This window comes from Caretta caretta, chromosome 24 (genome assembly GCF_965140235.1).
Source record: "Caretta caretta isolate rCarCar2 chromosome 24, rCarCar1.hap1, whole genome shotgun sequence".
In the NCBI taxonomy this organism is placed as follows: domain Eukaryota; kingdom Metazoa; phylum Chordata; order Testudines; family Cheloniidae; genus Caretta; species Caretta caretta.
The window spans coordinates 18,432,125-18,459,394 of NC_134229.1; the positions used below are offsets into that span (position 1 = coordinate 18,432,125).

Below are 27,270 nucleotides of genomic sequence, written 5' to 3' on the forward strand. Positions count from 1 at the left end.
GGGCTCCGAGCAAGACGTGCCTGGAGGCCGTGGGCCGCGCCGGAGCAGTGCATGCTGGGAGCCCTGGGCCACGCCGGAGCAGTGCATGCTGGGAGGCCATGGGCCACGCTGGAGCAGTGCATGCTGGGAGGCCGTGGGCCACGCCGGAGCAGTGCACGCTGGGAGGCCGTGGGCCACGCCGGAGCAGTGCATGCTGGGAGGCCGTGGGCCACGCTGGAGCAGTGCATGCTGGGAGTCCGTGGGCCGCGCCAGAGCAGTGCATGCTGGGAGCTCAGGGTTGTGCCGGAGCAGTGCATGCTGGGAGGCCATGGGCCACACTGGAGCAGTGCATGCTGGGAGGCCGTGGGCCGCGCCGGAGCAGTGCATGCTGGGAACTCTTTCCCTCATTGGCCACACCGGAGCAATAACGGGCCACGCCCCTTTCCCACGCTGCAGGAACTCGGTGGTGCTCACTGGCCGCCGCCCCCACAGGGTGGGCGGGGCTGTTACAAGGCTGTGGCTGCGGCGGTTGCCGTGGATACCAGCCCCTGGCCACCATTTTGGGGCCTGATTTTCAGACCGCGGCGGAGTGATTCCTAAAGCCAGGCTCTCTTTATACGGACGGCTCAGATCTACTTTTGTGACGTCGACCACCCCATTGGTTGGTGTATCCTTCCACCGATTAAGGCAGTCCATCCCAAAAAAAAGAACTCTGGAAATCCAGCCCCCTTTATACAGGAGCCGGCTCTACTTTCAAGGGACACCAACTGAGCATCCTTCCGCCACCAAAGGAGTCCCTCAAAACATAGGTCTCAAAACTGGACCCTTTTTATACAGGAGCCGGATCTACTTTCAGTATATGCTGATTGTGTGTCCTTCTGCCAAAAAAAATAGTCCCTCAAAAAAATAATAGCAGAAAACCAGGCCCTTTTCGTACAGAAGCCCTGTGACGTTCCTCCATAACTTGTGCGTGTGTCCTTCTGCCAAACAATAAAAGGTGAAATAGCCCCTTAAAAATCTTAAAATAAACCTCCATCTTATGCAGGTCCCGGGACTACTTCCTTTGTCATCGTCTCGCGCTCTGTTTTGTGGCCTTCCACCACAAAATATAGTCCCTGAAACACCCATGGGAAAGCTGCGCCCTTTAAATACAAGGGCTGGGCCTTATTACGCCCCCTGTCTGTCTTCTTCCACTCAAAAGAAGTAGTCCACCCCACAAGTAGAGGGCGTCTCCTTGTCTCCTTTGTATCCTGTCCCGGACAGATGAACGCCAGCAAAAATAGCCCCTCCAATAAGCATCCTGAGAGGCCTGCTCTGTGATACAGGCCAGAACTCTGCCGCCCTCCCCCTGAGCTGTGTATCCTCCCGCCGTCCCGGCAATAGCCTCTCCCAAGAAACAGTGAAAAAAGCTGCCAGAGTGGCTTGGGTTTCTATGAAAGACCAAAGGCAGAGGGTGTGACTTTAGCCCTGGGGGGGCTGCGCCTGGATGGAACAGCCAGTGGGGTAGAACTCTGCAAGCCCTGCCCCTGGGCGGAGTCATGCTGCTTAGTGGGCGGGGCTTGGTAAGCCCCTCCCATGGGCGGTGCCATGTCTTTTAGTGGGTGGGGCTGTGGCTCTGGCCCTCCCAGTGGCCACCTGGGGTGTTTGTTACAGAGAAAGGAACGGGTGAGACTTGTCCACGGCCACATGGTGAATCAGTGAGACAGCTGGGAATTGAACCCAGGAGTCCTGGTTCCCTGCTTCCCTGCTCTAACCACTAGACCCCACACCCCTCACAGAACTGAGGATAGAACCCAGGCATCCTGGCTCCCAGCGTCCCGCTCTCACCCACTAGACCCCACTCCCCTCCCAGAGCCGGGGAGAGAACCCAGGAGTCCTGGCTGCCAGCCTGCCGCTGCTCTAACCCACTAGACCCCACTTCTCTCACAGAGCAGGGGGAGAACCCAGGTATCCTGGCTGCCAGCCTGCCGCTGCTCTAACCCACTAGACACCACTCCCCTCCCAGAGCCGGGGAGAGAACCCAGGAGTCCTGGCTCCCAGCCCACCTCGCTCTTACCCACTAGACCCCACTCCCCTCCCAGAGCCGGGGAGAGAACCCAGGAGTCCTGGCTCCCAGCCCCGCTGCTCTCACCCCCTAGACCCCACTTCCCTCACAGAGCAGGGGGAGAACCCAGGTATCCTGGCTCCCAGCCCCGCTGCTCTCACCCCCTAGACCCCACTCCCCGCCCAGGGCTGGCAAAGGGAGCCAGGGGTGTCTTTCCCCAGGCATGGCGGGCGGGCGGGGCTCCAACCTGGCTCGCAGCGGGAGGAAGACGATACCTCCAGTTCCAGATCTGGAAAGGGGAAGCTGAGGCCCCTGCTCTGAGGCCAGGGGAGTTTTCCACCAGAGGATGAAGCAACCCGGCTTCCCATCCCACCGGTCAGGGAGGAAGCGAAAGCCCAGGGCAGAGGTGGGCGAGGGGTGGCAGAGCACCCACCAGCAGCCCCACGGATCAGCCCTTCCTCCTCCCTCCCAGGCCAGCACTTCCCACCCACCGTGATCACCTGGGAGGGGAGGGAGAGGAGCGGGGGCAGGAAGAGGTGGGGGAGGGGGCGGAATGGGGCAGGAGTGGGAGCTTGGGGGAAGGGGGTGGAGTGGGAGCAGAGCGAGGGTGGGAAGAGGTGGGGTGGCGGCTTGGCGGAAGGGGTGCAGTGGGGGCAGGGTCTGGGGCGGAGCAGGGGTGGGAAGAGGTGGGGTGTGGGGTTGGGGGAAGGGGTGGAGTGGGAGCAGAGCGAGGGTGGGAAGAGGTGGGGTGGCGGCTTGGCGGAAGGGGTGCAGTGGGGGCAGGGTCTGGGGTGGAGCAGGGGTGGTCAGAGGTGGGGTGCGGGGTTGGGGGAAGGGAAGGGGTGGAGTGGGGGCAGAGCGGGGATGGGAAGGGGTGGAGTGGGAGCAGAGCGGGGGTGGGAAGAGGTGGGGTGTGGGAAGGGGTGCAGTGGGGCGGGGCCTAGGGCAGAGCGGGGGTCGAGCCCCCCCATGGATGGCTGGGCGCTGACAAGACGCCCACCAAAGGCAACACCCCCGCCAAGTCCAGCCCAGCACCCTAAGGCCTTGCCATGCAAGGTGGAGCAGAGCATGCTGGGAACTCTTGCCCCCCCGCCCCCCTTGGCCATGGTGCAGCCGTGCATGCTGGGAGCTGCCTGACACCTCGCTTGGCTGCTCTGCTGCAGTGCATTGTGGGAATCCTCCCCCTCCCCAGTTGCTCACGCCTGGCTCCTAAGCGAGCCCTGCCCCATGTCTCCACCCGCTCCTCCCGGACACCTGGGTTCTCCCCTGCCGGCCCTGCCACGACCCCACCGCTCCCGCCCCGACGGCCCCCCCGCCCCCGCCCCCACGCTGGTGGCAGCAGGTGGTGTGTGTGCCCCCCCCCAGCCCACTTCTCCTTTTCAGCGCATCGCTGCCCCAGCGCGTCCGCTCTGGCTGGGGCCCAACCCCGGGGGGGCGGGGGGCGGGGGGCAGTCTGGCAGCCGCCGGGTTCCCGGAAAACAAGCTCAGGGCCAGGCACAAGCGCACGGGGCCGGCGGGCGCTGCCTCCCCAGGTAACGGGGTGGGGGGCCCCCCCAGCCCCTGTGGCGGCCGGACCGGGAACACGGGCAGGGGCCGGGCGGGGGGGTAATAGACTATCTCTGTGCGTGGGGGGGGGCCGGGGGGTGCCCACGTTGTGTGTCAGCTGTGTGTGCGTTATAACCATCGCTCCGTGTGTGTGTCTGCGGGCACACGCGTTGTGTGTCGGTCGTAACAGTGTGTGTGTTATAACACTGGGTCTGTGCGTGCCCACGTTGTGTGTCGGTCGTGGCTGTGTGTGTGTTATGACACTGGGTCTGTGCGTGCCCACGTTGTGTGTCGGTCGTGGCTGTGTGTGTGTTATGACACTGGGTCTGTGCGTGTGCACACGTGTTGTGTGTCGGTTGTGGCTGTGTGTGTGTTATAACACTGGTTCTGTGCGTGCCCACGTTGTGTGTCGGTTGTGGCTGTGTGTGTGTTATGACACTGGGTCTGTGCGTGTGCACACGTGTTGTGTGTCGGTTGTGGCTGTGTGTGTGTTATAACACTGGGTCTGTGCGTGCCCACGTTGTGTGTCGGTCGTGGCTGTGTGTGTGTTATAACACTGGGTCTGTGCGTGCCCACGTTGTGTGTCGGTCGTGGCTGTGTGTGTGTTATGACACTGGGTCTGTGCGTGTGCACACGTGTTGTGTGTCGGTTGTGGCTGTGTGTGTGTTATAACACTGGGTCTGTGCGTGCCCACGTTGTGTGTCGGTCGTGGCTGTGTGTGTGTTATGACACTGGGTCTGTGCGTGTGCACACGTGTTGTGTGTCGGTTGTGGCTGTGTGTGTGTTATAACACTGGGTCTGTGCGTGCCCACGTTGTGTGTCGGTCGTGGCTGTGTGTGTGTTATGACACTGGGTCTGTGCGTGTGCACACGTGTTGTGTGTCGGTTGTGGTTGTGTGTGTGTTATAACACTGGGTCTGTGCGTGCCCACGTTGTGTGTCGGTTGTGGCTGTGTGTGTGTTATGACACTGGGTCTGTGCGTGTGCACACGTGTTGTGTGTCGGTCGTGGCTGTGTGTGTGTTATGACACTGGGTCTGTGCGTGTGCACACGTGTTGTGTGTCGGTTGTGGCTGTGTGTGTGTTATAACACTGGGTCTGTGCGTGCCCACGTTGTGTGTCGGTTGTGGCTGTGTGTGTGTTATGACACTGGGTCTGTGCGTGCCCACGTTGTGTGTCGGTTGTGGCTGTGTGTGTGTTATGACACTGGGTCTGTGCGTGTGCACGTTGTGTGTCGGTTGTGGCTGTGTGTGTGTTATGACACTGGGTCTGTGCGTGTGCACACGTGTTGTGTGTCGGTCGTGGCTGTGTGTGTGTTATAACACTGGGTCTGTGCGTGCCCACGTTGTGTGTCGGTTGTGGCTGTGTGTGTGTTATGACACTGGGTCTGTGCGTGTGCACACGTGTTGTGTGTCGGTCGTGGCTGTGTGTGTGTTATGACACTGGGTCTGTGCGTGCCCACGTTGTGTGTCGGTCGTGGCTGTGTGTGTGTTATGACACTGGGTCTGTGCGTGTGCACACGTGTTGTGTGTCGGTCGTGGCTGTGTGTGTGTTATGACACTGGGTCTGTGCGTGCCCACGTTGTGTGTCGGTCGTGGCTGTGTGTGTGTTATGACACTGGGTCTGTGCGTGTGCACACGTGTTGTGTGTCGGTCGTGGCTGTGTGTGTGTTATGACACTGGGTCTGTGCGTGCCCACGTTGTGTGTCGGTCGTGGCTGTGTGTGTGTTATGACACTGGGTCTGTGCGTGTGCACACGTGTTGTGTGTCGGTCATGGCTGTGTGTGTGTTATGACACTGGGTCTGTGCGTGTGCACACGTGTTGTGTGTTGGTCGTGGCTGTGTGTGTGTTATGACACTGGGTCTGTGCGTGCCCACGTTGTGTGTCGGTTGTGGCTGTGTGTGTGTTATGACACTGGGTCTGTGCGTGTGCACGTTGTGTGTCGGTCGTGGCTGTGTGTGTGTTATGACACTGGGTCTGTGCGTGTGCACACGTGTTGTGTGTCGGTCGTGGCTGTGTGTGTGTTATGACACTGGGTCTGTGCGTGTGCACACGTGTTGTGTGTCGGTCGTGGCTGTGTGTGTTATAACACTAGGTCTGTGCGTGCCCACGTTGTGTGTCGGTCGTGCCATGGCATGTGAATTATAACACCCTAGCTCCCTGCGTGTGTGTCTGCCCTGCGGCCGGACCCGGGCTGCCCCATCGGGGTCAGACCGACCCAGGCCAGGCAGCAGGCGAGCCGGGGGCTGCCGGGGGCTGCGGGGGGGGGAAGGTGCCCCCGACTCGTCGCTCGTTTTCAGCAGGGGCTGGAGCGAAGCGAGGGTGTGTCCGTCTGTCCCGCAGTGTAGACAGAGCGGTGGGGGGAGGGGGGGTCTGTGGCTCTGTTGTGCCGTTCGGGGGGGGGGTCCGAGGATGCTCCATGTGCGAGCTGGGAGGGGGCTGTGGGGGAGGGGGGCTGAGATTTGTCTTGGTTGTTCTATGCCGGTGTTTGGGCTTTGGTAGCTTTTGGGGGGTGGGGGCGAGTCTGGGCCATGGCCCTGTCCTGGATAAGTGGGAGGGCTGGGTCTGCCCTGTATAGAACCCAGGAGTCCTGGCTCCGAGCCCCCACTCCTCTCTCAGAGCCAGGGGGAGAACCCAGGCGTCCTAGAAGCCCTGCACAGGGTTATTTCCCCCTTTTTCCTGGTTGAGAGGCACCACCGCCGGGGGGAGCAGCGATGAAAACCAGGTGTGGAAGTTGGCCTCTCTCCCCCCACAGTCCGGACACCGGGCAAGGAGCCAGATGTACGCCCCCGCCCCCCAGGCTGCCAGGGAACGATCGTGCCCCCAGTAGCTACCACCGCTCCCGGGGCCCTTAGCTGGGAGCCCAGAGACGGACAAAGGGCTCAGCCCCACAGCACCTGGGGAAGACCCGGGTTGAGCCTGGCCATGCAAATAAACCCAGCCCCACCTCCACAGAGGGTTGCTGTGAACCCTTCCCTGGCTAGGGGGTGCCACCCCCAGGGCAGGGACTGGCTGGCTCAGTGGGGCAGGGAACGGGACACGGGACCTTTCCCCTCTCGGGGGCACTAGCCCCGATCCGGCCCCTGGGCAGGGACTGGCCACTCAGTGGGGCAGGGAACGGGACACGGGACCTTTCCCCTGTGGGGGGCACTAGCCCCGATCCGGCCCTAGGGTGGGAGACTGGCTGACTCAGCGGGGCAGGGAATAGGACATGGGGCCTTTCCCCTCTCGGGGGCACCAGTGCTGGTCCGGCCCCAGGGCGGGGGACTGGCAGGCTCTGGGAACAGGCCTCCCCTCACTCTCAGTGTCTCTCTCTGTCTCAGGTCCTGGCATGGAGGCCAACGTCTCCGGTCTCTGGCTGACCAGCCCTGGTCCTTCCCCTGTCAAGGCCAAGGCTGACCTGAGCGCCGTCATGGACCGAGTCCAGGTCATCTTCTACACCGTGGTCTGTGTGGGGGGCTCGCTGGGCAACGGGCTGGTGATCTGGCTCACTGCCCGCCGGGCCGGCCGCTCCATCAACTGCGTCTGGTTCCTCAACCTGGCGGTAGCCGACTTCATCTTCTCGGTCACCCGGGTGGTGCCCCTAGCGAAGAACGCCTTCTACCGCGGGCACTGGCCCTTCGGCGTCTTCCTGTGCCGGGCCACCAGCTTCACCAAGTACCTCAACATGTTCTGCAGCCTCTTCCTCTTGGCGGCCATCAGCCTGGACCGACTGGCGGCCGTGGCCTTCCCGGTGTGGTCCAGGAACCGCCGGGGGCCCCGCCTGGCGTGGGCGGCCGCTGCTGGGGCCTGGGGGGCGGCCGCCGCGGCCAGCCTGCCCTTCTACCTCTACCGCAACCTGGTGCCGGAGGGGAAGGCCAGTGGCCTCAAGTGCTCCTTGACGCTGGGAGAAGGGCCCAAGCTGACGCTGTATCTCCTCCGGCTGCTCTGCGGCTTCCTGGCCCCCTTCGCCATCATCCTGGCCTGCTACGGGGCCCTGGCGGCCATGCTGAGGGGGCGCCCGGCCACCGTCCGCTCCAGGAAGCCCTTCAAGGTCATGGCGGCCATCGTGGTGACCTTCTTCCTCTGCTGGGCCCCCTACCACCTCTTCCTCCTCCTCAAGCTGGCAGGCGTCAAGGGCCAGGCCATGGCCGTGGGGCTGCCGCTCGCCTCCTCCCTGGCCTATCTCAACAGCTGCGCCAACCCTGTCCTCTACTTCTTCATGGGGCTGGACTTCCGCCGGGCGCTGGGCCGCACCACCTTGGCCGGGGCCTTCCGCCGGGCCCTGCTGGAGGACGCGGGCTACTCCGCCGGGTCCCACAGCCGCAGGAAGCAGGCAGCCTCCTCCGTGGACGGGCTGGCCCAGAGCTCGGTGGCCCCCAACCTGGCTTGAGAGACCCCGAACTTATCCAGAACAGGGAGCAGGGCCTGTGGGGCCGAGGGAGGCAGGGACTGAGTGAGGGGGGTGCCCCTGGCATGGACGGCAGTGGCGAAGAGAGCAGCCCAAAGGCAGATGCCAAAGAAGCCCCGCAGCCATCCCACTGTAGACACCAATGTGCTTCTCCCTGACCAGAGACCTGTGGGTGTCCCCAGAGCGGGGACAGCAGCAAAGAGGGCTACACGCAGCCCTACACACACACACACACACACTCACAGCACCCCCGCCCACAGCCTTTATCCATCCCACTACCCCCACCAACGTGAGTGCCGCTGTCCTTGAACCAGACTCCTCCATCCACCCCCAAAGCACTTGGAGGAAGAGCTCCACAAACACAGCCTCTGCCCACCCCCAACACACACACGTGTACACAGCCCCTCCCGCACCCAGCCATGAGGTATCCCACCGGCCCCACCAATGTGCTTCCCTGTCCTGGAGAGACTTGCCTGTGGGTCTGCAGAACAAACAGCAGCTTGGATAGCGGCTAAGAGCCCACTGCCTGCCCAGAGCTCAACCCTCCCTTTCTACCCCCCCACTGCTCCCCGCACACACACACAGATCCACCCCATCCATCCCACCTCCCCCACCACTGTGCCTGATTCTCTTATGGCCTGGCCCCTCCCACATCCCTCCAGGGCGGGAGGCCACCAAGCCCTGCCCTGTTGGAGCCGGGGGGCCCAGTCAGGCCAGGAGGTCCCAGTGGCAGCTTGGGTCTGAGTCCCCACAAACTCATGCCATGGATCGTCCCATTAAAACAACAGCTTCTCCTTGAATGTCTCTGGCCTGTTTGCTGCACGTGAGCCCAGCCCCGACATGGGGGAGGGAGCCTGGCACCCAGTGCCCCCCAGCGCAGGCCTGGGAGACAAAGGGCTCCTTGTGACGAGGTGCTGTTGGCATAGGAGAGGTTGTGGTTACAGTAGGGGTGAGGAGGCTGGGAGCCAAGACTCCTGGGTTCACTCCCCGGCTAGAGCCGGGGGTCTGGGAGCCAGGACTCCTGGGTTCGCTCCTCAGCTTTGGGAGGCCCCGCCAATCCTTGTGTGCCTGAGACATCCACAGTCTGGGGGTCAGAGCTGCCAGCCACAAACCTCCCAGTCTATCACCTGCCTACTTGCTGCTTTGTGATCCACCCGGGGCACCAGCAGAGCTGTGGGGCTGCGAGGGGGGAAGGAAGCCCAGGGGGCTGGGGGTCAGGAGTGAGGGGCACCGGCAGAGCTTGGAGTGGGGGAGCCCAGGGGGCTGGGGGTCAGGAGTGAGGGGCACCGGCTGCGATAGAACTAGAGAGACACAGCCCGTGGGTCGGACGAGTTTCTGTAATAAATAGTTGGCACCAGCAGGGGGCAGCGACCCTGGGGCCCACAACAGACACAGGGGGGTGGGGTACAGACGAGATCCAGGGGCGTAGGGGGCTCCCCCTGCTGCCACCATTGGGCTCAGCCCCGGCCCCCTTAGCCTTGGCCACATGGCGCAAAGCATGCTGGGAAAGGCCACACAGCCACCAGATTCTTCCCCGCCCGCTGAGAGAGACTCCACACTCCCCATTGGTGGGGACTTGGCCACGGTGCCCTCCAGGGACTGCCACCATTGGCCAGTTCGATCCCAGTCTCCTCCGATTGGTGCATCCCCGAAGTCTGTTCCCATTGGTCGAGATTTTGGAGAGTCAATGGGAAAGCCAAGCCGCCATTGGTCAGTTCAGTCCATGTCTCCTACGATTGGTGGAAACTCCAGCTGAGTCTTTTGGGTAATTGGCCAGGTTTCAAAGCCAGGCCGCATGCAATTGGTGGGAATTCCAACCCCCACCCCCATTGGTTGGCATTTAGGGCAGGTCTCCTCCTATTGGTGCAGATTCTGAGCAAGTCTTTTCCTGTTGGCCAAGATTCAACCCTTCTCTCCTCTGATTGGTGCAGGCCCCGGGTGAGCCCGCATCCAGTTGCCCGGCCTTCAAACCAGACCTCCTCCGATTGGCCAGAATTCTGAGTGAGCCTCCTCCCATTGGTCGGGATTCAAAGCTGCTTGCCTCCCATTGGTGCCAGTTTTGGGAGCGTCTGTGTTTTAGAAGAGCCCTGCTCTGATTGGAGGCAAAGGCCTGCTCCCCATTGCTCCCCCCCACGGCCCAGGTCCAAAGGGGGGGGGCGAGCACGGCGTCACACCTTGAAGAACCAAGTCCATCCCCCACTGGCTGCCCTGCCCTGAAGCCCCTCCCGGGGGCGGAGCCAGTGGCCCGGCTGGCCACGCCCACCAGGTGGGCAATGTGTTTGGGGTCGGGGGGGGGAGCGGGCGGGGAGGTCCCGGGGGGGCTCCGTGGCCCGGCTCAGTAGCGGGTGTTCTCCTCGGCGGCCGTGACGATGGCGTCCATCCAGATGCGCATGGCCTCCGCGCTGGGCGCCACCAGGCAGAAGAGCCGGTCGTAGGTCTTGACGCAGAAGGTCAGTTTGGGGTTGGGGCTCTGCGGGGGAAGGGAAGGGCAGGGTCAGCCACTGGGGGGTGGCTGGGACCCTCTGGGGAGCTGGAGGGCTGGGGGGAGCTGGAGGGCTGGGGGGGGGACGATGCCAGAGGTTCCAGGGCTGGGGGGCAGGATGCCGTGGGTCCCAGCGCTGGGGGTCTGGAGGGTTGGGGTGGACGCTGTGGGTCCCCATACTAGAGAGCTGGTGTGGGGGACGCCGTGGGTCCCGGCGCTGGAGGGGGATGCCATGGGTCCCGGTGGTGGGAGAGACACCATGGATCCCTGGGGATAGGTTCTGGGTGGGGACACTGAGGGGCGGGATGATGCCATGGCTCCTGGCGCTGAGGAGGGGCTCGGGGGGGGGGGGGCACACCATGGGTCCTGGTCCTGCGATGACACCATCGGGGGGGGCGCTGCGGGGCTTGGGGGGACACCGTAGGTCCTGGTGCTGTGGGGGGGCACTGGAGGGTGGGATGACGCCATGGGTCCTGGCGCTGGGGGGGGAGCACTGTGGGTCCTGGCGCTGGGGGGGGATGCTGGGGCGGACTGTGGATCCTGGCGCGGGGGGAGGGCGCTGGGGGTCGGGGCGCTGGGGATCCTGGTGCCGGCGAGGGTGCTGGGGGGGGGGCTCTGGGTCCTGGCGCTGGGGGTCCTGGCCCTGGGCGGGGGTGCTGGGGGGGGCTCTGGGTCCTGGCGCTGGGGGGGTCCTGGGGGGGCACTGGGGGTCCTGGCCCTGGGGGGGGTGCGGGGGGGCGTACCTTGAAGGCGCTGCGCAGGTGATCATAATATACCTCCTCGATGGCCTGGAAGTAGATGACGCCCTTTAGCTTCGCCTCCTCTTTGTCTGCAATGAGAGGGGGCAGCGATGAGGAAGAGGGGCCGGGGGGGGGCCGGGATACAGGGGGATGCGGGAGGCACTGGCTCCCCAGTGGGGGGTAGCAGAGAAGGGGGCGCCCGGGGGGGGGATACCTGGGGGCTCACAGCAGGCATCTCTGGGGGCGGGTGAGCAGAGGAGGGGGCTGCTGGGGGAGGGGGGTACTTCGGTACTGTGGGGCAGGGGGTGCCTGGGGGTACCCAGGGGGCATCGGGGGGTACTGGGGGCTCACCCACGTAGTAGGCCAGCAGGTGCCGCTGGGGGTGGGTGCCGGGGAGCGGGTGACCAGAGGACGGGGATGCTGGGGGTGGGGGGCACCCGGGGGCGCCAGGGGGGTACAGGGGGCATCAGGGGGTATGGGGGGCACCCGGGGGGTACTGGGGGCTCACCCACGTAGTAGGCCAGCAGGCGTCGCTGGGGGTGGCTGCAGGGGAGCGGGTGACCAGAGGACGGGGATGTTGGGGGTGGGGGGCACCCAGGGGTGCCAGGGGGGTATGGGGGGCATCAGGGGGTATGGGGGGCACCCGGGGGTACAGGGGGGTACTGGGGGCTCACCCACGTAGTAGGCCAGCAGGTGCCACTGGGGGTGGGTGCCGGGGAGCGGGTGACCAGAGGACGGGGATGCTGGGGGCGGGGGGCGCCAGGGGGCACCTGGGGGGCACAGGGGACTCACCCACGTAGTAGGCCAGCAGGCGCCGCTGGCGGTCGAAGCAGAACCAGCGTTTCTTCCAGGTTTTGATGCGCCCGCCCATCTTGACCAGGAAGCCGCGGCAGGCCCTGCCCGTCACCTGCACCTCGGGGCAGGTCTCCAGGCTGTGCCCCGAGGCCTCCAGGTGGGCGCGCAGGTCCAGGGGGGCAGGGGGCTCCTGCACCGGCCCCGGGCTCCGGTCCTGCAGGGGCAACACAGGGGGGAGGGGTAAATGTGGGGGGGAGGGGAGGGGGAGAACGCCGGGAATCCCGGCCCCAATCCAGCCTGGGGGGACTGGCTGGCTCGGGGGGGTCTCACCTGGGCAGGGGGGGGCGGCTCCGTGTGTTGCGTCTCCCCCTGGGCCACTCGCTTTGCCTCCTGCGGGGACAGAGAGGGGGTTCAGGGCCCCGTGGCCACCGCCCCGCACCCCCAAGAGACCCCAATCTGGTGACTCCCCAGCCCCCACCCCCGGCTTCCTGAGGAGCCCCAGAGACAGAGCTGCCCCCCCCCGCAACCATCCTGCTCCACCCCTGCCCCCCACATCATCCTGCCCTCGCCCCTTTCCCCACCTCCACCCCAACCCCCTTCCCCCACCTCTAGCCTGCCCCCCAGCTCCTCCCCCTGCCCCCCCTCCAGGCCCCTTCTGCTGCTGTCCCCGCCTCCAAGCAGGCCCCGCCCCCTGCCCCAGTCTCACACCTCCCTCCCTGCCCCAAGCAGGGCGGATCCCAGCCACTCTGTGCCCCCCACTCTGGTGCAGGGGTCGGGGAGAGGAAACCAGCAGCTGATGCAGCGAAACCCCAGCTTCCCTATTCCCGGCCTGGAGACCATGGGACAGACACGTGGGGGGAGTGGGGTTCGTGGTTAGAGCGGGGGAGGGGTGGGAGCCAGGACTCCTGGGTTCTCTCACTGGCTCTGGGAAAGGGATAGGGCGGAGTGGTTAGAGCAGGGGGGTGGCAGGGAGTCAGGACTCCTGGGTTCAATCCCTGGCTCTGGGAGGGGGGTGGGGTCTGGTGATTCAGGGCAAGGGGTCGTCGGGAGGTGGGGGGAGAGCCAGGACTCCTGGGTTCTTACCCGCGCCTGCAGCAGCCGCTCTCTCTCGGCCATGGCCTCCCGCACCATCCGCTCCATTTCGGCCAGTTTGGTGACGCAGGAGCCCACGCTGCGGGGGGAGCGGGACATGGAGTTGGTAGGGAGTGAGGAGCCTGGAGTGACCCAGGGAGACGCCCAGGGACCCCCCCCCCCCAATGGGTAGGAGGGAAATCCCAGGGGAGGGGGACGGAATGGGATAGGGGGCTTCCGAGTATGGGGGGAATTTGGAGGGGCCTGTGTCTGGGAGACCCAAGGGTAGGGCAGTGCAAAGGAGGGAGGCAGAGGTGCATGGGGGGCTGGGGAAAGGCATGGAGGGGCGGGATGGGGGTGCTCGGGGGCACAGAGGGGACAATGGGGGGGCAAAGAAGCCCCAGAACTGGGGGGGGCAGTGAAGGGAGGGGGACTATTGTGGGAATCTCACCTGTATGGCCCCCCCAGCGGGTACAGGGGGGCATTGAGATGTGTGAGTGGCACGCAGCGCCGGTCGCCCCCCGCCGAGAGCTGCAGTGCCAGGATGTCTGAGTCTAGCCCCCCTGAGAGAGACAGAGACGGGGGGGGGGGAAGGGGGGTATCAGCACCCCACAGGCACAGAGAACCCCACACCCCACAAAAAAAAATCCACTGGCCCCAACCAGCCCCACACCATGCCCTGGGAGATGTCCCAGCCCCAACAGCCCCCCTAAATATACCCCACCCCCTCCTTCCCAGCCACTCCCCTCCTACCGTTGTCATTGAACGACAGGGGGCGCGGGGTGGGGCGGGGGGCCGGCCGGTTCCCCCGTCTTCGGGGGAGGCTCGCCGATCTCTGCAGCCCGAAGGAGCTCTGGAGAGAGAAAGCAAGGGGGTCGAGAGCGGGGTTCACCCCCCCCCACACCCCAGGTACCCCGACACTGCCCGCCCAGAACCTTCCCTGCCCATTGGCTCTGCTTTTGGGGTGGGGGGAGGAAGGGGCACAGACACAGGGGAGCACAGACAGCCAGAGCAGAGGCGGCGGGGGACGGGCACAGGACAGACGGACACACACACCTGGACGGAGCTGCGGACGGAGAACACGCAGGCCGGGTCGCGCTGGTCGCAGCCCAGCACCACGACCTTCCGATCCGTCTTTTGGGTGAACATGAGCTGCAGAGACACAGAGACACTGACGTACGGACAGACACACGGACACGGCAGGGGTGGGGCTCCCAGCCCTCCCTGCTCTAACCACTAGCCCCCTCTCCCCTCCCAGAGCCAGGATAGAACCCAGGAGTCCTAGCTCCCAGGGCCCCCTCCCCCGCACTCTAACTCACCAGACCCCACTCCCTTCCTAGAGCTGGGCCGAGAACCCAGGAGTCCTGGCTCCCCGTTCTCCTCAGAGCCACCTGTCTGCAATGCCGGGAACTCACCAGCAGGTGGCAACATGACCCCACCTGCCCAGGTGTGAGGAAGTGGGAATGTTCCTACAGTCTTCTCTGAAGACTCGGGGTGTGCCTCAGTTTCCCCTATGTGTTGCTCAAGTATCTGGTGGTGGGAGGAGAGTGCCTGACCGGTGCAGCGACCCCTAGAGGGCAGGTGTGACGCTGACTGGCTGCCTGGGAGAGAGAACTGGCCGGACACGCTGTAGCTTGGCACCTGATGGCCAGGCCCCCTCCTCTGCCAGCATCAGCGGGTGGTGTAGGTGCTGGCCCAGGTCAGAGACCAAGGAACAAGGAGGGGAACAGGTAATTCTGGGGCCAGGCAACTGGGACTCAGAGGGGGGAGTCCAGGGCTCTGCCCCCCCCCCCCCCCGATGGGCTTCGCTGCAGGTCCCTGCTCCCTGCGCTCACAAGCTCTGTTCTACGCCAGGTTCCCGACCCCTCCGTGTCGCACGCCGCCGGGGAGCCACGGCTGGCCTGGGTCTCAGGGACACCAGGCCAAGGTGTTTCTTCACCAGGGGCTTCCAGCCCGCAGCTGGAGGGACCCAGGCATCCGGGGGCGGGGGGGCAAGGGGGCGGTCACAGCTTTGGGACACAGCAGAGAAGCTTTGACCTGAACTGGAGCAGACAGGGCCGGGGGGGGGGGGGGGGGGGACACGACACACAGAGCGGGCAGGCTGGGTGGTGACCCCAGCGGGGGGTGAAGGGTGAAGTGGGGGGCACAGGGTGCACCCTGGCAGGTGGGAGACAGGTAGGTGGGGGAACAGGATGGGTGTGCTGGGGGGCACCCCAGAAGGGGGAGGGGGGGCACAGAGGGGTTGGGGGGGTTACCTTGGTGAGCTCCTGGTTACTGACGGGCGAGTCATCTCCGCTCTGGCCCTCACAGGCTTTGCCCAGCTCCTCCAGCCGACGCCTCTCCTGGGGACACAGGCCAGGGCAGGGGTCACCTCATGGGGTCCTGCCCCGCCCCCTTCCCCGTCCCCCGCTCTGCCCCACGGGGTCCTGCCCTGCCCCCTACTTAGACCCATGGGCCCAGCTGGCCCGGCGACCCATCCCCCACTCAGACTCTGGGAGGACAGTGGGGTCTTTTGGTTAGAGCAGGAGGCTGGGAGCCAGGACTCCTGGGTTCTATCCCAGCTTTGGGAGGGGAGTGGGATTAGATGGGGATTGGGGGCTGGGAGCCAGGACTCCTGGGTTCTATCCCAGCTTTGGGAGGAGAGAGGGATTAGATGGGGATTGGGGGCTGGGAGCCAGGACTCCTGGGTTCTATCCCAGCTTTGGGAGGGGAGTGGGATTAGATGGGGATTGGGGGCTGGGAGCCAGGACTCCTGGGTTCTCTCCGGGGGAAGGGGGGGGGTTTCCTCACCAAGTTGAGGCTCTGGATGGCCTCTCCCTTCTCCTGCGCCAGCTTGCGGCTCTCGCCCGCCATGTGCTCCTGCCCAAAGCGCACCTGGGCCTCCAGCCTGCACACCTTCCTCTGGGGGGGGGGGAACAGGGGAGCGTGAGAGCCCTGCGGGGGAGGGGATCCCCTCACCACAAGAACCCGGGTGTCCCTACCTGGGACCTAGGAAGGGGGAACCCCACCCCTGGGGACCCCCCTGCATTGAGCTGTGGGAGCAGCCCCCCACCCAGGCAGTGGGTAAGACCTGGCACCAGATCCCAATGCCCCCCTGGAATGGAATCAAGGGCCCCCCCAGGTGCCATCCAGGAGGAGGGTAAGACCCGGTGCTGGATTATCCTGCCCCCCTGGAATGGGCTCTGGATGTAGCCAAGACCTGGAGCAGGATCCCCCATGCCCTCTGGAACGGACTCGCTGCTCAGGACCCGGATCCTGGCACCCCTGGAATAGATTGCAGGTGTCACTGTCCTGGAGAAAGGTAAGACCTGGATCCATGTCTCTGGGTCCCCTCCCCCTCTGGATCGCACTCTGGTTGCCAGAAGACCTGGAGCCGGACTATCCGGTCATGACCTGGAGCCAGATCCCAGTGCCCCTGGAATGGAGTCGCAGGTTCCACCCAGGAGGAGGGTAAGATATGGAGCTGGATCCAGATGCCCCTGGAATGGAGTCACAGGAGGAGGGTAAGACCTGGAGCAGATCCCTGAGGACTGGCCCCACGCACCTTCCTCTCCTCAAGGCTCTTCTGGACCTGGGCTATCTGGCGGACCAAGGCCTGGCAGGCCTCCTCCTTCTCCTCCTCCAAGCGGCTCTCGCGCTCCAGCTGCTGGAACTCCAGGTCCTCATAGCTCTTCAGTGCCCCCTCCAGCATCTCCGAAGTCTGCAGGGAGGGAGACCCCGTCAGGACTCCTGGGTTCTATCCCAGCTCTAGAAGGGGAGGAGGGTCTAGTGGGTTACAGCGGGGTCCTGGTACGTCTGGGCCATATATATGAACAGTCAGACTGGGTCAGACCAAAGGTCCATCTAGCCCAGTATCCTGTCTTCCAACAGGGGCCGATGCCAGGTGCTTCAGAGGGCATGAACAGAACAGGGCAGTTATCGAGTGATCCATCCCATCATCCACGCCCAGCTCCTGGCAGTCAGAGGTTTAGGGACATCCAGAGCAGGGGGTCGTGGCCCTGACCAATAGCCATTGATGGACCTGTCCTCCAGGTACTTATTTAATTATTTTTTTAACCCAGTTATAGGTTTGGCTTTCACAACATCCCCCGGCAATGAGTTCCATAGGTTGACTGTGCATTGTGTGAAGAAATACTTCCTTTTGTCTGTTTTAAACCTGCTGCCTGTTAATTTCATTGGGTGATGCTTGGTTCTTGTGTTATGAGGAGTAAATAACAATTCCTTATTTACTTTCTCCGCACCAGTCAGGATTTTATAGACCTCTGTCATATCCCCCCTTCATCGTCTCTTTTCTAAGATGAACGGTCCCAGTCTTATTAATTTCTCCTCATATTGCAGCCGTTCCATCCCCCTCATCAGTTTTGTTGCCCTTCTCTGAATATTTTCCAATTCTAACAGATCTTTTTTGAGATGGGGCGAGCACATCTGCACGCAGTGTTCAAGATGCGGGCGTCCCATGGATTTATATAGAAGCAATATGATATTTTCTGTCTTATTATCCGTCCCGTTCTTAATAATTCCCAATGTTCTGTTTGCTTTTTTGACGGTCGCTGCCCATTGAGTGGATGTTTTCAGAGAACTATCCACAGCGAATCCCAGATCCCTTTCTTGAGTGGTACCAGCTAATTTAGACCCCATCATTGTACACGTATAGTTGGGATTATGGTTTCCAATGTGCATGACTTTGCATTTATCAACAGTGAATTTCATCTGCCATTTCTGGCACATCTGCCATGTGACCTCCAGAAGAAGAAAGGGGAGCGTCCATGTACCAGTAACGCAGATACAGGTAAGCAACCGTTTTCATGTTCTCTCCACAGGTACTAATGTGGAGAGTGGACTAGATGATACGTCTGAGGGAAGGGAACAGAAGGAGACTCCGCCAGTTGGAAGGCATGAGATGCACTGTCCCAGGGTTGGGGGTTCCACGACCACCGCTCCCAAGAGAAGGAGGCGGGTGGTGGTGGTCAGGGACTCTTTCCTCAGGGGGACTGAGTCATCTATCTGCCGCCCCAACCGGGAAAACCGAGAAGTCTGCTGCTTGCCAGGAGCTAAGATTCATGATGTGACGGAGAGACTGCCGAGACTCATCCAGCCCTCGGATCGCTACCCCTTCCTGCTTTTCCACGTGGGCACCAACGATACTGCCAAGAATGACCTTGAGCGGATCACTGCGGACAACGTGGCTCTGGGAAGAAGGATAAAGGAGTCTGAGGTTCAAGTGGTCTTCTCGTCCATCCTCCCCGTGGAAGGAAAAGGCCTGGGCAGAGACCGTTGAATCGTGGAAATCAATGAATGGCTACGCAGGTGGTGTCGGAGAGAAGGCTTTGGATTCTTTGACCATGGGATGGTGTTCCAAGAAGGAGGAGTGCTGGGCAGAGACGGGCTCCATCTAACGAAGAGAGGGAAGAGCATCTTCGCAAGCAGCCTGGCTAACCTAGTGAGGAGGGCTTTAAACTAGGTTCACCGGGGGAAGGAGACCAAAGCCCTGAGGTAAGTGGGGACATGGGATACTGGGAGGAAGCACGAGCAGGAGCGCGTGAGAGGGCAGGGCTCCTGCCTCATACTGAAAAAGAGGGACGATCAGCGAGTTATCTCAAGTGTCTATACACAAATGCAAGAAGCCTTGGAAACAAGCAGGGAGAACTGGAAGTCCTGGCAAAGTCAAGGAATTATGATGTGACTGGAATAACAGAGACTTGGTGGGATAACTCACATGACTGGAGCACTGTCATGGATGGATATAAACGGTTCAGGAAGGACAGGCAGGGCAGAAAAGGTGGGGGAGTTGCACTGTATGGAAGGGAGCAGTATGACTGCTCAGAGCTCCGGTATGAAACTGCAGAAAAACCTGAGAGTCTCTGGATTAAGTTTAGAAGTGTGAGCAACAAGGGTCATGTCGTGGTGGGAGTCTGCTGTAGACCACCGGACCAGGAGGATGAGGTGGACGCGGCTTTCTTCTGGCAACTCACGGAAGTTACTAGATCGCAGGCCCTGGTTCTCATGGGAGACTTCAATCACCCTGATATCTGCTGGGAGAGCAATACGGTGGTGCACAGACAATCCAGGAAGTTTTTGGAAAATGTAGGGGACAATTTCCTGGTGCAAGTGCTGGAGGAACCAACTCGGGGCAGAGCTCTTCTTGACCTGCTGCTCACAAACTGGGAAGAATTAGTAGGAGAAGCTAAAGTGGATGGGAATCTGGGAGGCAGTGACAATGAGATGGTCGAGTTCAGGATCCTGACACCGGGAAGAAAGAAGAGCAGCAGAATACGGACCCTGGACTTCAGAAAAGCAGACTTTGACTCCCTCAGGGAACTGATGGGCAGGATCCCCTGGGAGAATAACAGGAGGGGGAAAGGAGTCCAGGAGAGCTGGCTCTATTTTAAAGAATCCTTATTGAGGTTCCAGGGACAAACCATCCCGATGTGTAGAAAGAATAGTAAATATGGCAGGCGATCAGCTTGGCTTAACAGTGAAATCCTTGCTGATCTTGAACACAAAAAAGAAGTGGAAGATTGGACAAATGACCAGGGAAGAGTATAAAAATATTCTCGGGCATACAGGAGTGAAATCAGGAAGGCCAAATCCCACCTGGAGTTGCAGCTAGCAAGAGATGTTAAGAGTAACAAGAAGGGTTTCTTCAGGTATGTTAGCAACAAGAAGAAAGCCAAGGAAAGTTTGGGCCCCTTACTGAATGAAGGAGGCAACCTAGTGACAGAGGATGTGGAAAAAGCTAATGTACTCAATGCTTTTTTTGCCTCTGTCTTCACGAACAAGGTCAGCTCCCAGACTACTGCACTGGGCAGGACAGCATGGGGAAGAGGTGACCAGCCCTTTGTGGAGAAAGAAGTGGTTCGGGACTATTTAGAAAAGCTGGACGAGCACAAGTCCATGGGGCCGGATGCGTTGCATCCGAGAGTGCTAAAGGAACTGGTGGCTGTGATTGCAGAGCCATTGGCCATTATCTTTGAAAACTCATGGTGATCGGGGGAGGTCCCGGGCAACTGGAAAAAGGCTAATGTAGTGCCCATCTTTAAAAAAGGGAAGAAGGAGGATCCTGGGAACTACAGGCCAGTCAGCCTCACCTCAGTCCCTTGAAAAATCATAGAGCAGGTCCTCAAGGAATCAATTCTGAAGCACTTAGAGGAGAGGAAAGTGATCAGGAACAGTCAGCATGGATTCAACAAGGGCAAGTCATGCCTGACTAATCTAATTGCCTTCTATGACGAGATAACTGGCTCTGTGGATGAAGGGAAAGCAGTGGACGTGTTGTTCCTTGACTTTAGCAAAGCTTTTGATACGGTCTCCCACAGTATTCTTGTCAGCAAGTTAAAGAAGTATGGGCTGGATGAATGGACTATAAGGTGGATAGAAAGTTGGCTAGATTGTCGGGCTCAACGGGTAGTGATCAATGGCTCCATGTCTAGTTGGCAGCCGGTATCAAGTGGAGTGCCACAAGGGTCGGTCCTGGGGCCGGTTTTGTTCAATATCTTCATAAATGATCTGGAGGATGGTGTGGATTGCACCCTCAGCAAATTTGCAGATGACACTAAACTGGGAGGAGAGATAGATACGCTGGAGGGTACGGATAGGATACAGAGGGCCCTAGACAAATTAGAGGATTGGGCCAAAAGAAATCTGATGAGGTTCAACAAGGACAAGTGCAGAGTCCTGCACTTAGGATGGAAGAACCCAATGCACCGCTACAGACTAGGGACTGAATGGCTCGGCAGCAGTTCTGCAGAAAAGGACCTAGGGGTTACAGTGGACAAGAAGCTGGATATGAGTCAACAGTGTGCCCTTGTTGCCAAGAAGGCCAATGGCATTTTGGGATGTATAAGTAGGAGCATTGTCAGCAGATCGAGGGACGTGATCGTTCCCCTCTATTTGACATTGGTGAGGCCTCATCTGGAGTACTGTGTCCAGTTTTGGGCCCCACACTACAAGAAGGAGGTGGAAAAATTGGAAAACGTCCAGCGGAGGGCAACAAAAATGATTAGGGGACTGGAACACATGACTTATGAGGAGAGGCTGAGGGAACTGGGATTGTTTCGCCTGCAGAAGAGAAGAATGAGGGGGGATTTGATAACTGCTTTCAGCTACCTGAAAGCGGGTTCCAAAGAGGATGGATCTAGACTGTTCTCAGTGGTAGCTGATGACAGAACAAGGAGTAAAGGTCTCAAGTTGCAGTGGGGAAGGTTTAGGTTGGATATTAGGAAAAACTTTTTCATTAGGAGGGTGGTGAAGCACTGGAATGCGTTACCTAGGGAGGTGGTGGAATCTCCTTCCCTAGAAGTTTTTAAGGTCAGGCTTGACAAAGCCCTGGCTGGGATGATTTAGTTGGGGTTGGTCCTGCTTTGAGCAAGGGGTTGGACTAGATGACCTCCTGACGTCCCTTCCAACCCTGATATTCTATGATTCGGTTGCCCAGTCACCCAGTTCTGAGAGGTCTCTTTGTAGCTCTTCACAGTCTGTCTGGGACTTAACTATCTTGAGTAGGTTTGTATCTTCTGCAAATTTTGCCACCTCACTGTTTACCCCTTTTTCCAGATCGTTTATGAATATGTTGAATAGGCCTGGGCCCAGGACAGACCCTGGGGACACCACTATTTACCCCTCTCCGCTATGAAAACCGACCGTTTCTTCCTCCCCTTTGTTTCCTATCTTTTACCCAGTTACCGATCCATGAGAGCACCTTCCCTCTTATCCCATGACAGCTCACTTTGCTTAAGGCCCTTTGGGGAGGGACCTTGTCAAAATCTTTCTGGAATCCTAAATACACTATATCCACTGGATCCCCCTTCTCCAGGTGTGCTGCCCCCTCAAGGAGTTCTAATGGAACACGTTCCCCCTCTGTGCATGTCCAGAGACACAAGCCGCTTCTTGGGCTTCATTCCCCTCTGCAAGTCCCCTCTGGGCCATATCAGTGTACGTGGGCCACCTCGGGGTCTCTTCCTCTGGGCCGTATCAGCCTGCCCCGCTCTACACAGGGTGGGACCTGCCGGGCCATCCCCAGCCCCTACCTGCTGCAGCTGGCTCTGCATCCGCTCCCGCATGCTCTCGGGCTGGGTCTCCAGGTGGGTCTGGGACTCGGCATGCTGCCGCTGGAGCTCCTCCACCTTGCGCCGCTCCTTCCCCAGCCGAGCCTTCTCCTGCCGGAGAGGGGCGGGGTCAGGAGCCAGGACACCTGGGTTCCACGGACATCCCCCCCTCCCCCCGGCCAGGCACCATCCCCAACAGGCTGGGGAATGGGGTCAGCGTGGGGGGGAGAGGAAGCAAAGAATGCTGGGAACAGGGCCAACCCACAGCAAAGGGTGCTGGGAAAGGCGGACACGGCTGGACAGGAGCGAAGGATTCTGGGGTCCAGTGGGCAACGGGGAGAGTGGCAAAGGATTCTGGGGGAAATGGGCCAAGCAGGGAGGGAACACAAAGGATTCTGGGGAAAGAGGAGCCCCGCAAAGGCCGCTGGGAGGCAGGGAGGCTGGGCGGGGGCCTGACCTTCTCTCTCTCGGTGCGGCACCTGCGCACCATCTCCGCGAACCTCCTCTGCAGGTGGAGGACCAGCTGCTCCTCGCGCTGAACCTCCCGCCACTCGGCCGCCAGCTCCCCGTCCAGCAGCGCCCCCTCCAGCTTCATCTGCCGGGAGCGGGGCAATGAGACCCGGCGCCCCACGGCACGCAGAGCCGACAGCGGGCAGCTCCCACCCACGATAGCCCACAGGACCCCACCCCTCTTCCACGGCCAGGAATGGACCCAGGCCCCCGGGCTCCCAGGCCCCCCTGGCCCTAACCCACGCCCCTCCGAGAGCCAGAGAGAACCCAGGCGTCCTGTCTGCGCGGCTCAGTGTTTTCCCCTCTCCCCAAACCCAGCTGCTCCTGCTGTGATTGTAGCAGGGACCGACCCAGCCCCTCCCCACCTGGCTGGGCGCGGTGCCCCAGCGAGACAGGTTTGCCAGGTGCCGGCAGCTGGGAACGCCCCCCACCCCCACCCCCCAGCCAGCCCTGTGACTCAGGGAGGGGAGCCCGGGGACGGACGCACCTCGATGTTCATCTCCTTCTGCTGGTGCTGCAGCTCCTTGACACGATTCTCCAGCTCCGCTACCCGAGCCAGCACCTCGTCCTGCTCCCCCCGCCGCCGGGACCCCTCCGCGCCCGCCTGGGGGCTCTCGTCCTGGGCGGGGGAGAGTGGGAGTGAACCGGCCCTGTCGACAAGGGGACCCCATTCCACACCCCCTGAGCCAGCCACTCCCTGCCCTGGGGCCACACGTGAGCCAGCACCCCCGAGCGGGGACAGGCCCCATGTGCCATTCCTGGCCCCCCCTGAGCCAGCCACTCCCTGCCCTGGGGCCAGATGGGAGCCAGCACCCCCGAGAGGGGACAGGCCCCATGTGCCATTCCCAGCCCCCCTGAGCCAGCCACTCCCTGCCCTGGGGCCAGATGGGAGCCAGCACCCCCGAGCGGGGACAGGCCCCATGTGCCATTCCTGGCCCCCCCTGAGCCAGCCACTCCCTGCCCTGGGGCCAGATGGGAGCCAGCACCCCCGAGAGGGGACAGGCCCCATGTGCCATTCCCAGCCCCCCTGAGCCAGCCACTCCCTGCCCTGGGGCCAGATGGGAGCCAGCACCCCCGAGAGGGGACAGGCCCCATGTGCCATTCCCAGCCCCCCTGAGCCAGCCACTCCCTGCCCTGGGGCCAGATGGGAGCCAGCACCCCCGAGCGGGGACAGGCCCCATGTGCCATTCCCGGCCCCCCTGAGCCAGCCACTCCCTGCCCTGGGGCCAGATGGGAGCCAGCACCCCCGAGAGGGGACAGGCCCCATGTGCCATTCCCGGCCCCCCTGAGCCAGCAGGTCCCCCAAACTGGGGCCTAGAGGGGACAGGCTGCACGCCACTCACCCCGTTCTGGGCACTCTCCGTGCTGCTGGCCTCGTCCTCCTCAGTGCTGTCACTCGTGGCTCCCCCGGGGCCAGCAGAGAGACAGTCAGCGTTGCCTACCGGCTGGGCCCGGGCTACCTCGGGGCCCTGGGCTGGAAACGGCCCCCTCCGCCTGTCCTGCCCTGCCGGGGCCAGGAAGGGGCATCGTGAGGTCTGGCTCAGCCCCGCTAGGGGCTCATTCTCCTGGAGAACCATGGCCAGAGACCTGCAACCACAAGGGAGAGGAGGCGCTAGGGGGCGCTGGGCTGCAGGGGGGCCGGGTGGGGGGCTGTGCCCAGGGTGTCAGGGCTGGCCCCGATGCCTCAACTCAAGTGACTCCTTTCATAGAATCATAGAATCATAGAATATAAGGGTTGGAAGGGACCCCAGAAGGTCATCTAGTCCAACCCCCTGCTCGAAGCAGGACCAATTCCCAGTGAAATCATCCCAGCCAGGGCTTTGTCAAGCCTGACCTTAAAAACCTCTAAGGAAGGAGATTCTACCACCTCCCTAGGTAACGCATTCCAGTGCTTCACCAGCCTCCTAGTGAAAAAGTTTTTCCTCATATCCAACCTAAACCTCCCCCACTGCAACTTGAGACCATTACTCCTCGTTCTGTCATCTGCTACCACTGAGAACAGTCTAGAGCCATCCTCTTTGGAACCCCCTTTCAGGTAGTTGAAAGCAGCTATCAAATCCCCCCTCATTCCTCTCTTCTGCAGGCTAAACAATCCCAGCTCCCTCAGCTTCTCCTCATAAGTCATTTTCTGGTTCCCTAAATCTCCCCATTTAACCAGCCCCCCACACCCCACCCCAGAGGTGGCTGCATCTCAGCACTGGGTGAGGGGTCTCTGTATCAATAACCCCAGGCCCCACCCAAGAGCTGGCCGCATCTCAGCCCCGGGCGAGGGATCCCTGCATAAACAGCCCCCATTATTAGCATTAACCCCAGGGACTCCCTGCCACTGGATATTACAAGAGTGCCCCTGGCAGAGGTCCTGCCTTTGTCATTTCCTGAGTCCTGCCCCTGGGCTGGAAACACCCCTGGAACGAAGCTGAACGCGGTCTGAAAACGAACCTCCAGCACTCGGAACAGCCCTGCTAATAAAAGGCCAAACTGTCCCATTGGTGTAGGGCCACCTTGCACCAGGCAGGCGGCCCCATCCTCAATGCGCCATTCCTGCCCCAGAGACGGCACCTCCCTGGATCTCTGGGGCAGGGAGCCAGGGGAAGAGACACCCGGCCTGGGGGAGTCCCAAGGGTGGGCTGAGCCCGGAGCAGGGAGGGGAATTTTCCACTGGGCAGGCGAGAAGAGGGGTTTGTTTGTTCCAACAGGACAAAGGGAAACCATCAACCCTCACCTGCAGCCCTCCCTGCCTGCCAGCTGTCCCTCCTTCCTCACAGAACCACCCCGGGGCTCTTGGCCCCTTCCCAACCTTGGGATGCAGCCACCTCTGAGGGGGGCATGGGGCTTGTTATGCAGGGACCCTTCCGAGGCAATGAGATGCAGCCACCTCTGGGGTGGTGCGTGGGAGCTGTTAATAAAGAAGTCACTTACCCAGCAGCTCCAAATTAGCAACCACCACACTCCAAAATTATTCCCTTTGCTGTCAAACAGGACACAGAAATTCTCCTTCACTTCCTGTCCCCAAACCTGTTCATAGAATCATAGAATATCAGGGTTGGAAGGGACCTCAGGAGGTCATCTAGTCCAACCCCCTGCTCAAAGCAGGACCAATCCCCAACTAAATCATCCCAGCCAGGGCTTTGTCAAGCCTGACCTTAAAAACTTCTAGGGAAGGAGATTCCACCACCTCCCTAGGTAATGCATTCCAGCGTTTCACCACCCTCCTAGTGAAAAAGTTTTCCTAATAATGTTGCAGGACTGTTGACCAGACACCATGTTTCTCCCCAGAGGTGGCCGCATCTTAGGGCTTCGTGAGGGGTCCCTGTATAAACAGCCCCCATGCCCCACCCCAGAGCTGGCCACATCTCAGCACTGAGCGAGCATCCCTGTATAACCAGCCCCAGTGCCCCACCCCAGAGGTGGCCGCATCTCCACGACGGGGTGCATTGGACAGGCTCTTTAGCAGGGAAAAATCACCCTGACCCTGGTTCATCCCGGCCTTGGCACCTTCCGCTTTATCTCTGGCGCTAGATTGTCCCCACTTCAACCAGCGCCAGGGGCTGGTGCTGGGAAGAGCAAAGCGGGTCAGACTTTTCCACGGGCCAGGGCAAACGGCTGATGTGGGAGCTGGGGACAGACCCCGGGGGATGTTTGTATTTCACCTTCAAGGGGAGGCGGGGGAGGATGCTCCAGCCAGTCTGTCTGAGGATCTCAAAGCACTTAAATATTGACTGATCTGTCCTCACAGCCCCTCCACCGCTCCCTTCCCCCAGGGGATCATTTTCTTCTGTTTGCTAGAGGGAGGAAGTGAGGCAGAGCCCAGGAGAGAACCCAGGAGTCCTGGCTCCCGGGCCCCCCATTCTCATTAATCAGTCCAGCAATCAATCAAGGGGCTCTCCATTTAAGAGCCCCCCATAATGAGGGCCACAGCCCCAGGCCCGGCACCACTCACCCCGCAATCCGTGCCCCGGAGGGGGCGCGATCCCTGGATTTCTCCAAGCCCCTCCTCCCAGGTCGCAGACAGAACCCAGGTGTCCGGGAGTTGCTCTGGGAACTGCGGAAGAGAAGCAGGGTCAGGCGAGCCATGGGGGGGAAGGTCACGATCCACCCCCCCCCCGCCGCAGCCAACTTCCCCGCCCGCCTCTTTCTGTTTCTCTTTCTCTCCCCCCCCCCACGCCCCATGGCCAGGTGACGGCCGCTGCGCTCCGGGACCCCCGCCCCAGCCCCGCTCACCGGCCGGCCCCGGTCTGCCCTGCCCGCGCGTCTGGCTCCAGTCCCGGTCCCGGTCCCGGCTGGGGGGGCAGCGGCTGCTCAAACTCGTTTTCCAGCCCGGGCTTGGAAACACAACACCTGTGACATCAGCGCCTGGGAGGGGAGGGCACGTCAGGGCCAGCCACAGCCCCAAGAACCCAGGAGTCCTGGCTCCCAGCCCCCCCCTCTAACCACTAGACCCCGCTCCCCTCCCAGAGCTGGGGGGAGAACCCAGGAGTCCTGGCTCCCAGGCCCCTCGCTCTAACCAATAGACGCCACTGTCCTCCCAGAGCTGGGGGGCGGGTGGGGGGAGAACCCAGGCGTCCTGGCTCCCAGCCCTCCCCCAAAAGCCCCCGGCAGGCGGGTGTGGATCACGAAGCAGGGGAAGTTGAACAGTTAAACCGAGAGCCAGAGCCCTGCACGAGGTCTGGGCT

The 27,270-nt window shown here is 61.6% G+C and overlaps 2 protein-coding genes across 6 annotated transcripts; one reads left to right on the plus strand and one right to left on the minus strand.

Moving 5' to 3' along the window:
- The first annotated feature begins 3,376 nt into the window (after window positions 1–3,376).
- On the plus strand, window positions 3,377–8,755 carry LOC125625584 (chemerin-like receptor 1). The gene is made up of 2 exons (XM_048827847.2): window positions 3,377–3,555; window positions 6,889–8,755. Exon 2 carries the CDS (start codon window positions 6,897–6,899, stop codon window positions 7,935–7,937), a length of 1,041 nt encoding a protein of 346 aa, XP_048683804.1. The 5' UTR covers window positions 3,377–3,555; window positions 6,889–6,896; the 3' UTR covers window positions 7,938–8,755.
- Window positions 8,756–9,274: 519 nt separating this feature from the next.
- On the minus strand, window positions 9,275–26,963 carry PHLDB3 (pleckstrin homology like domain family B member 3). Of its 5 annotated transcripts, XM_075122895.1 has the most exons (18): window positions 26,819–26,960; window positions 26,538–26,639; window positions 25,517–25,612; window positions 23,941–24,184; window positions 23,085–23,216; window positions 22,545–22,682; window positions 22,070–22,198; window positions 16,588–16,743; window positions 15,834–15,944; window positions 15,299–15,385; window positions 14,100–14,195; window positions 13,797–13,896; window positions 13,495–13,606; window positions 13,056–13,143; window positions 12,303–12,362; window positions 11,970–12,186; window positions 11,181–11,266; window positions 9,275–10,425 (listed from the first exon to the last, which is right to left on the minus strand). In XM_075122895.1, the coding sequence occupies exons 4-18, from the start codon at window positions 24,172–24,174 to the stop codon at window positions 10,291–10,293; spliced, it is 1,881 nt and encodes a 626-aa protein (XP_074978996.1). In that variant the 5' UTR covers window positions 24,175–24,184; window positions 25,517–25,612; window positions 26,538–26,639; window positions 26,819–26,960; the 3' UTR covers window positions 9,275–10,290. The 5 variants fall into 5 exon arrangements, with proteins under 5 accessions (XP_074978996.1, XP_074979000.1, XP_074978998.1 ...); XM_075122899.1 differs by lacking the exon at window positions 16,588–16,743 and having other exon boundaries at window positions 26,819–26,963; XM_075122897.1 differs by lacking the exon at window positions 12,303–12,362 and having other exon boundaries at window positions 26,819–26,962.
- Between the last annotated feature and the right edge of the window lie 307 nt (window positions 26,964–27,270).

What these genes read in the sequence shown, in the direction of transcription:
- LOC125625584 (XM_048827847.2), top strand. Translation starts at nt 6,897, where the DNA reads ATGGAGGCCAACGTCTCCGGTCTCTGGCTGACCAGCCCTGGTCCTTCC.
- PHLDB3 (XM_075122896.1), bottom strand. Translation starts at nt 24,174, where the DNA reads ATGGTTCTCCAGGAGAATGAGCCCCTAGCGGGGCTGAGCCAGACCTCA. An exon ending in CCTGTCGTTCAATGACAACG is followed by an intron (nt 13,607 to 13,796) that starts GTAGGAGGGGAG and finishes TGTCTCTCTCAG; the next exon opens with GGGGGCTAGACTCAGACATC. An exon ending in CCGCTGGGGGGGCCATACAG is followed by an intron (nt 13,144 to 13,494) that starts GTGAGATTCCCA and finishes CTCCCCCCGCAG; the next exon opens with CGTGGGCTCCTGCGTCACCA.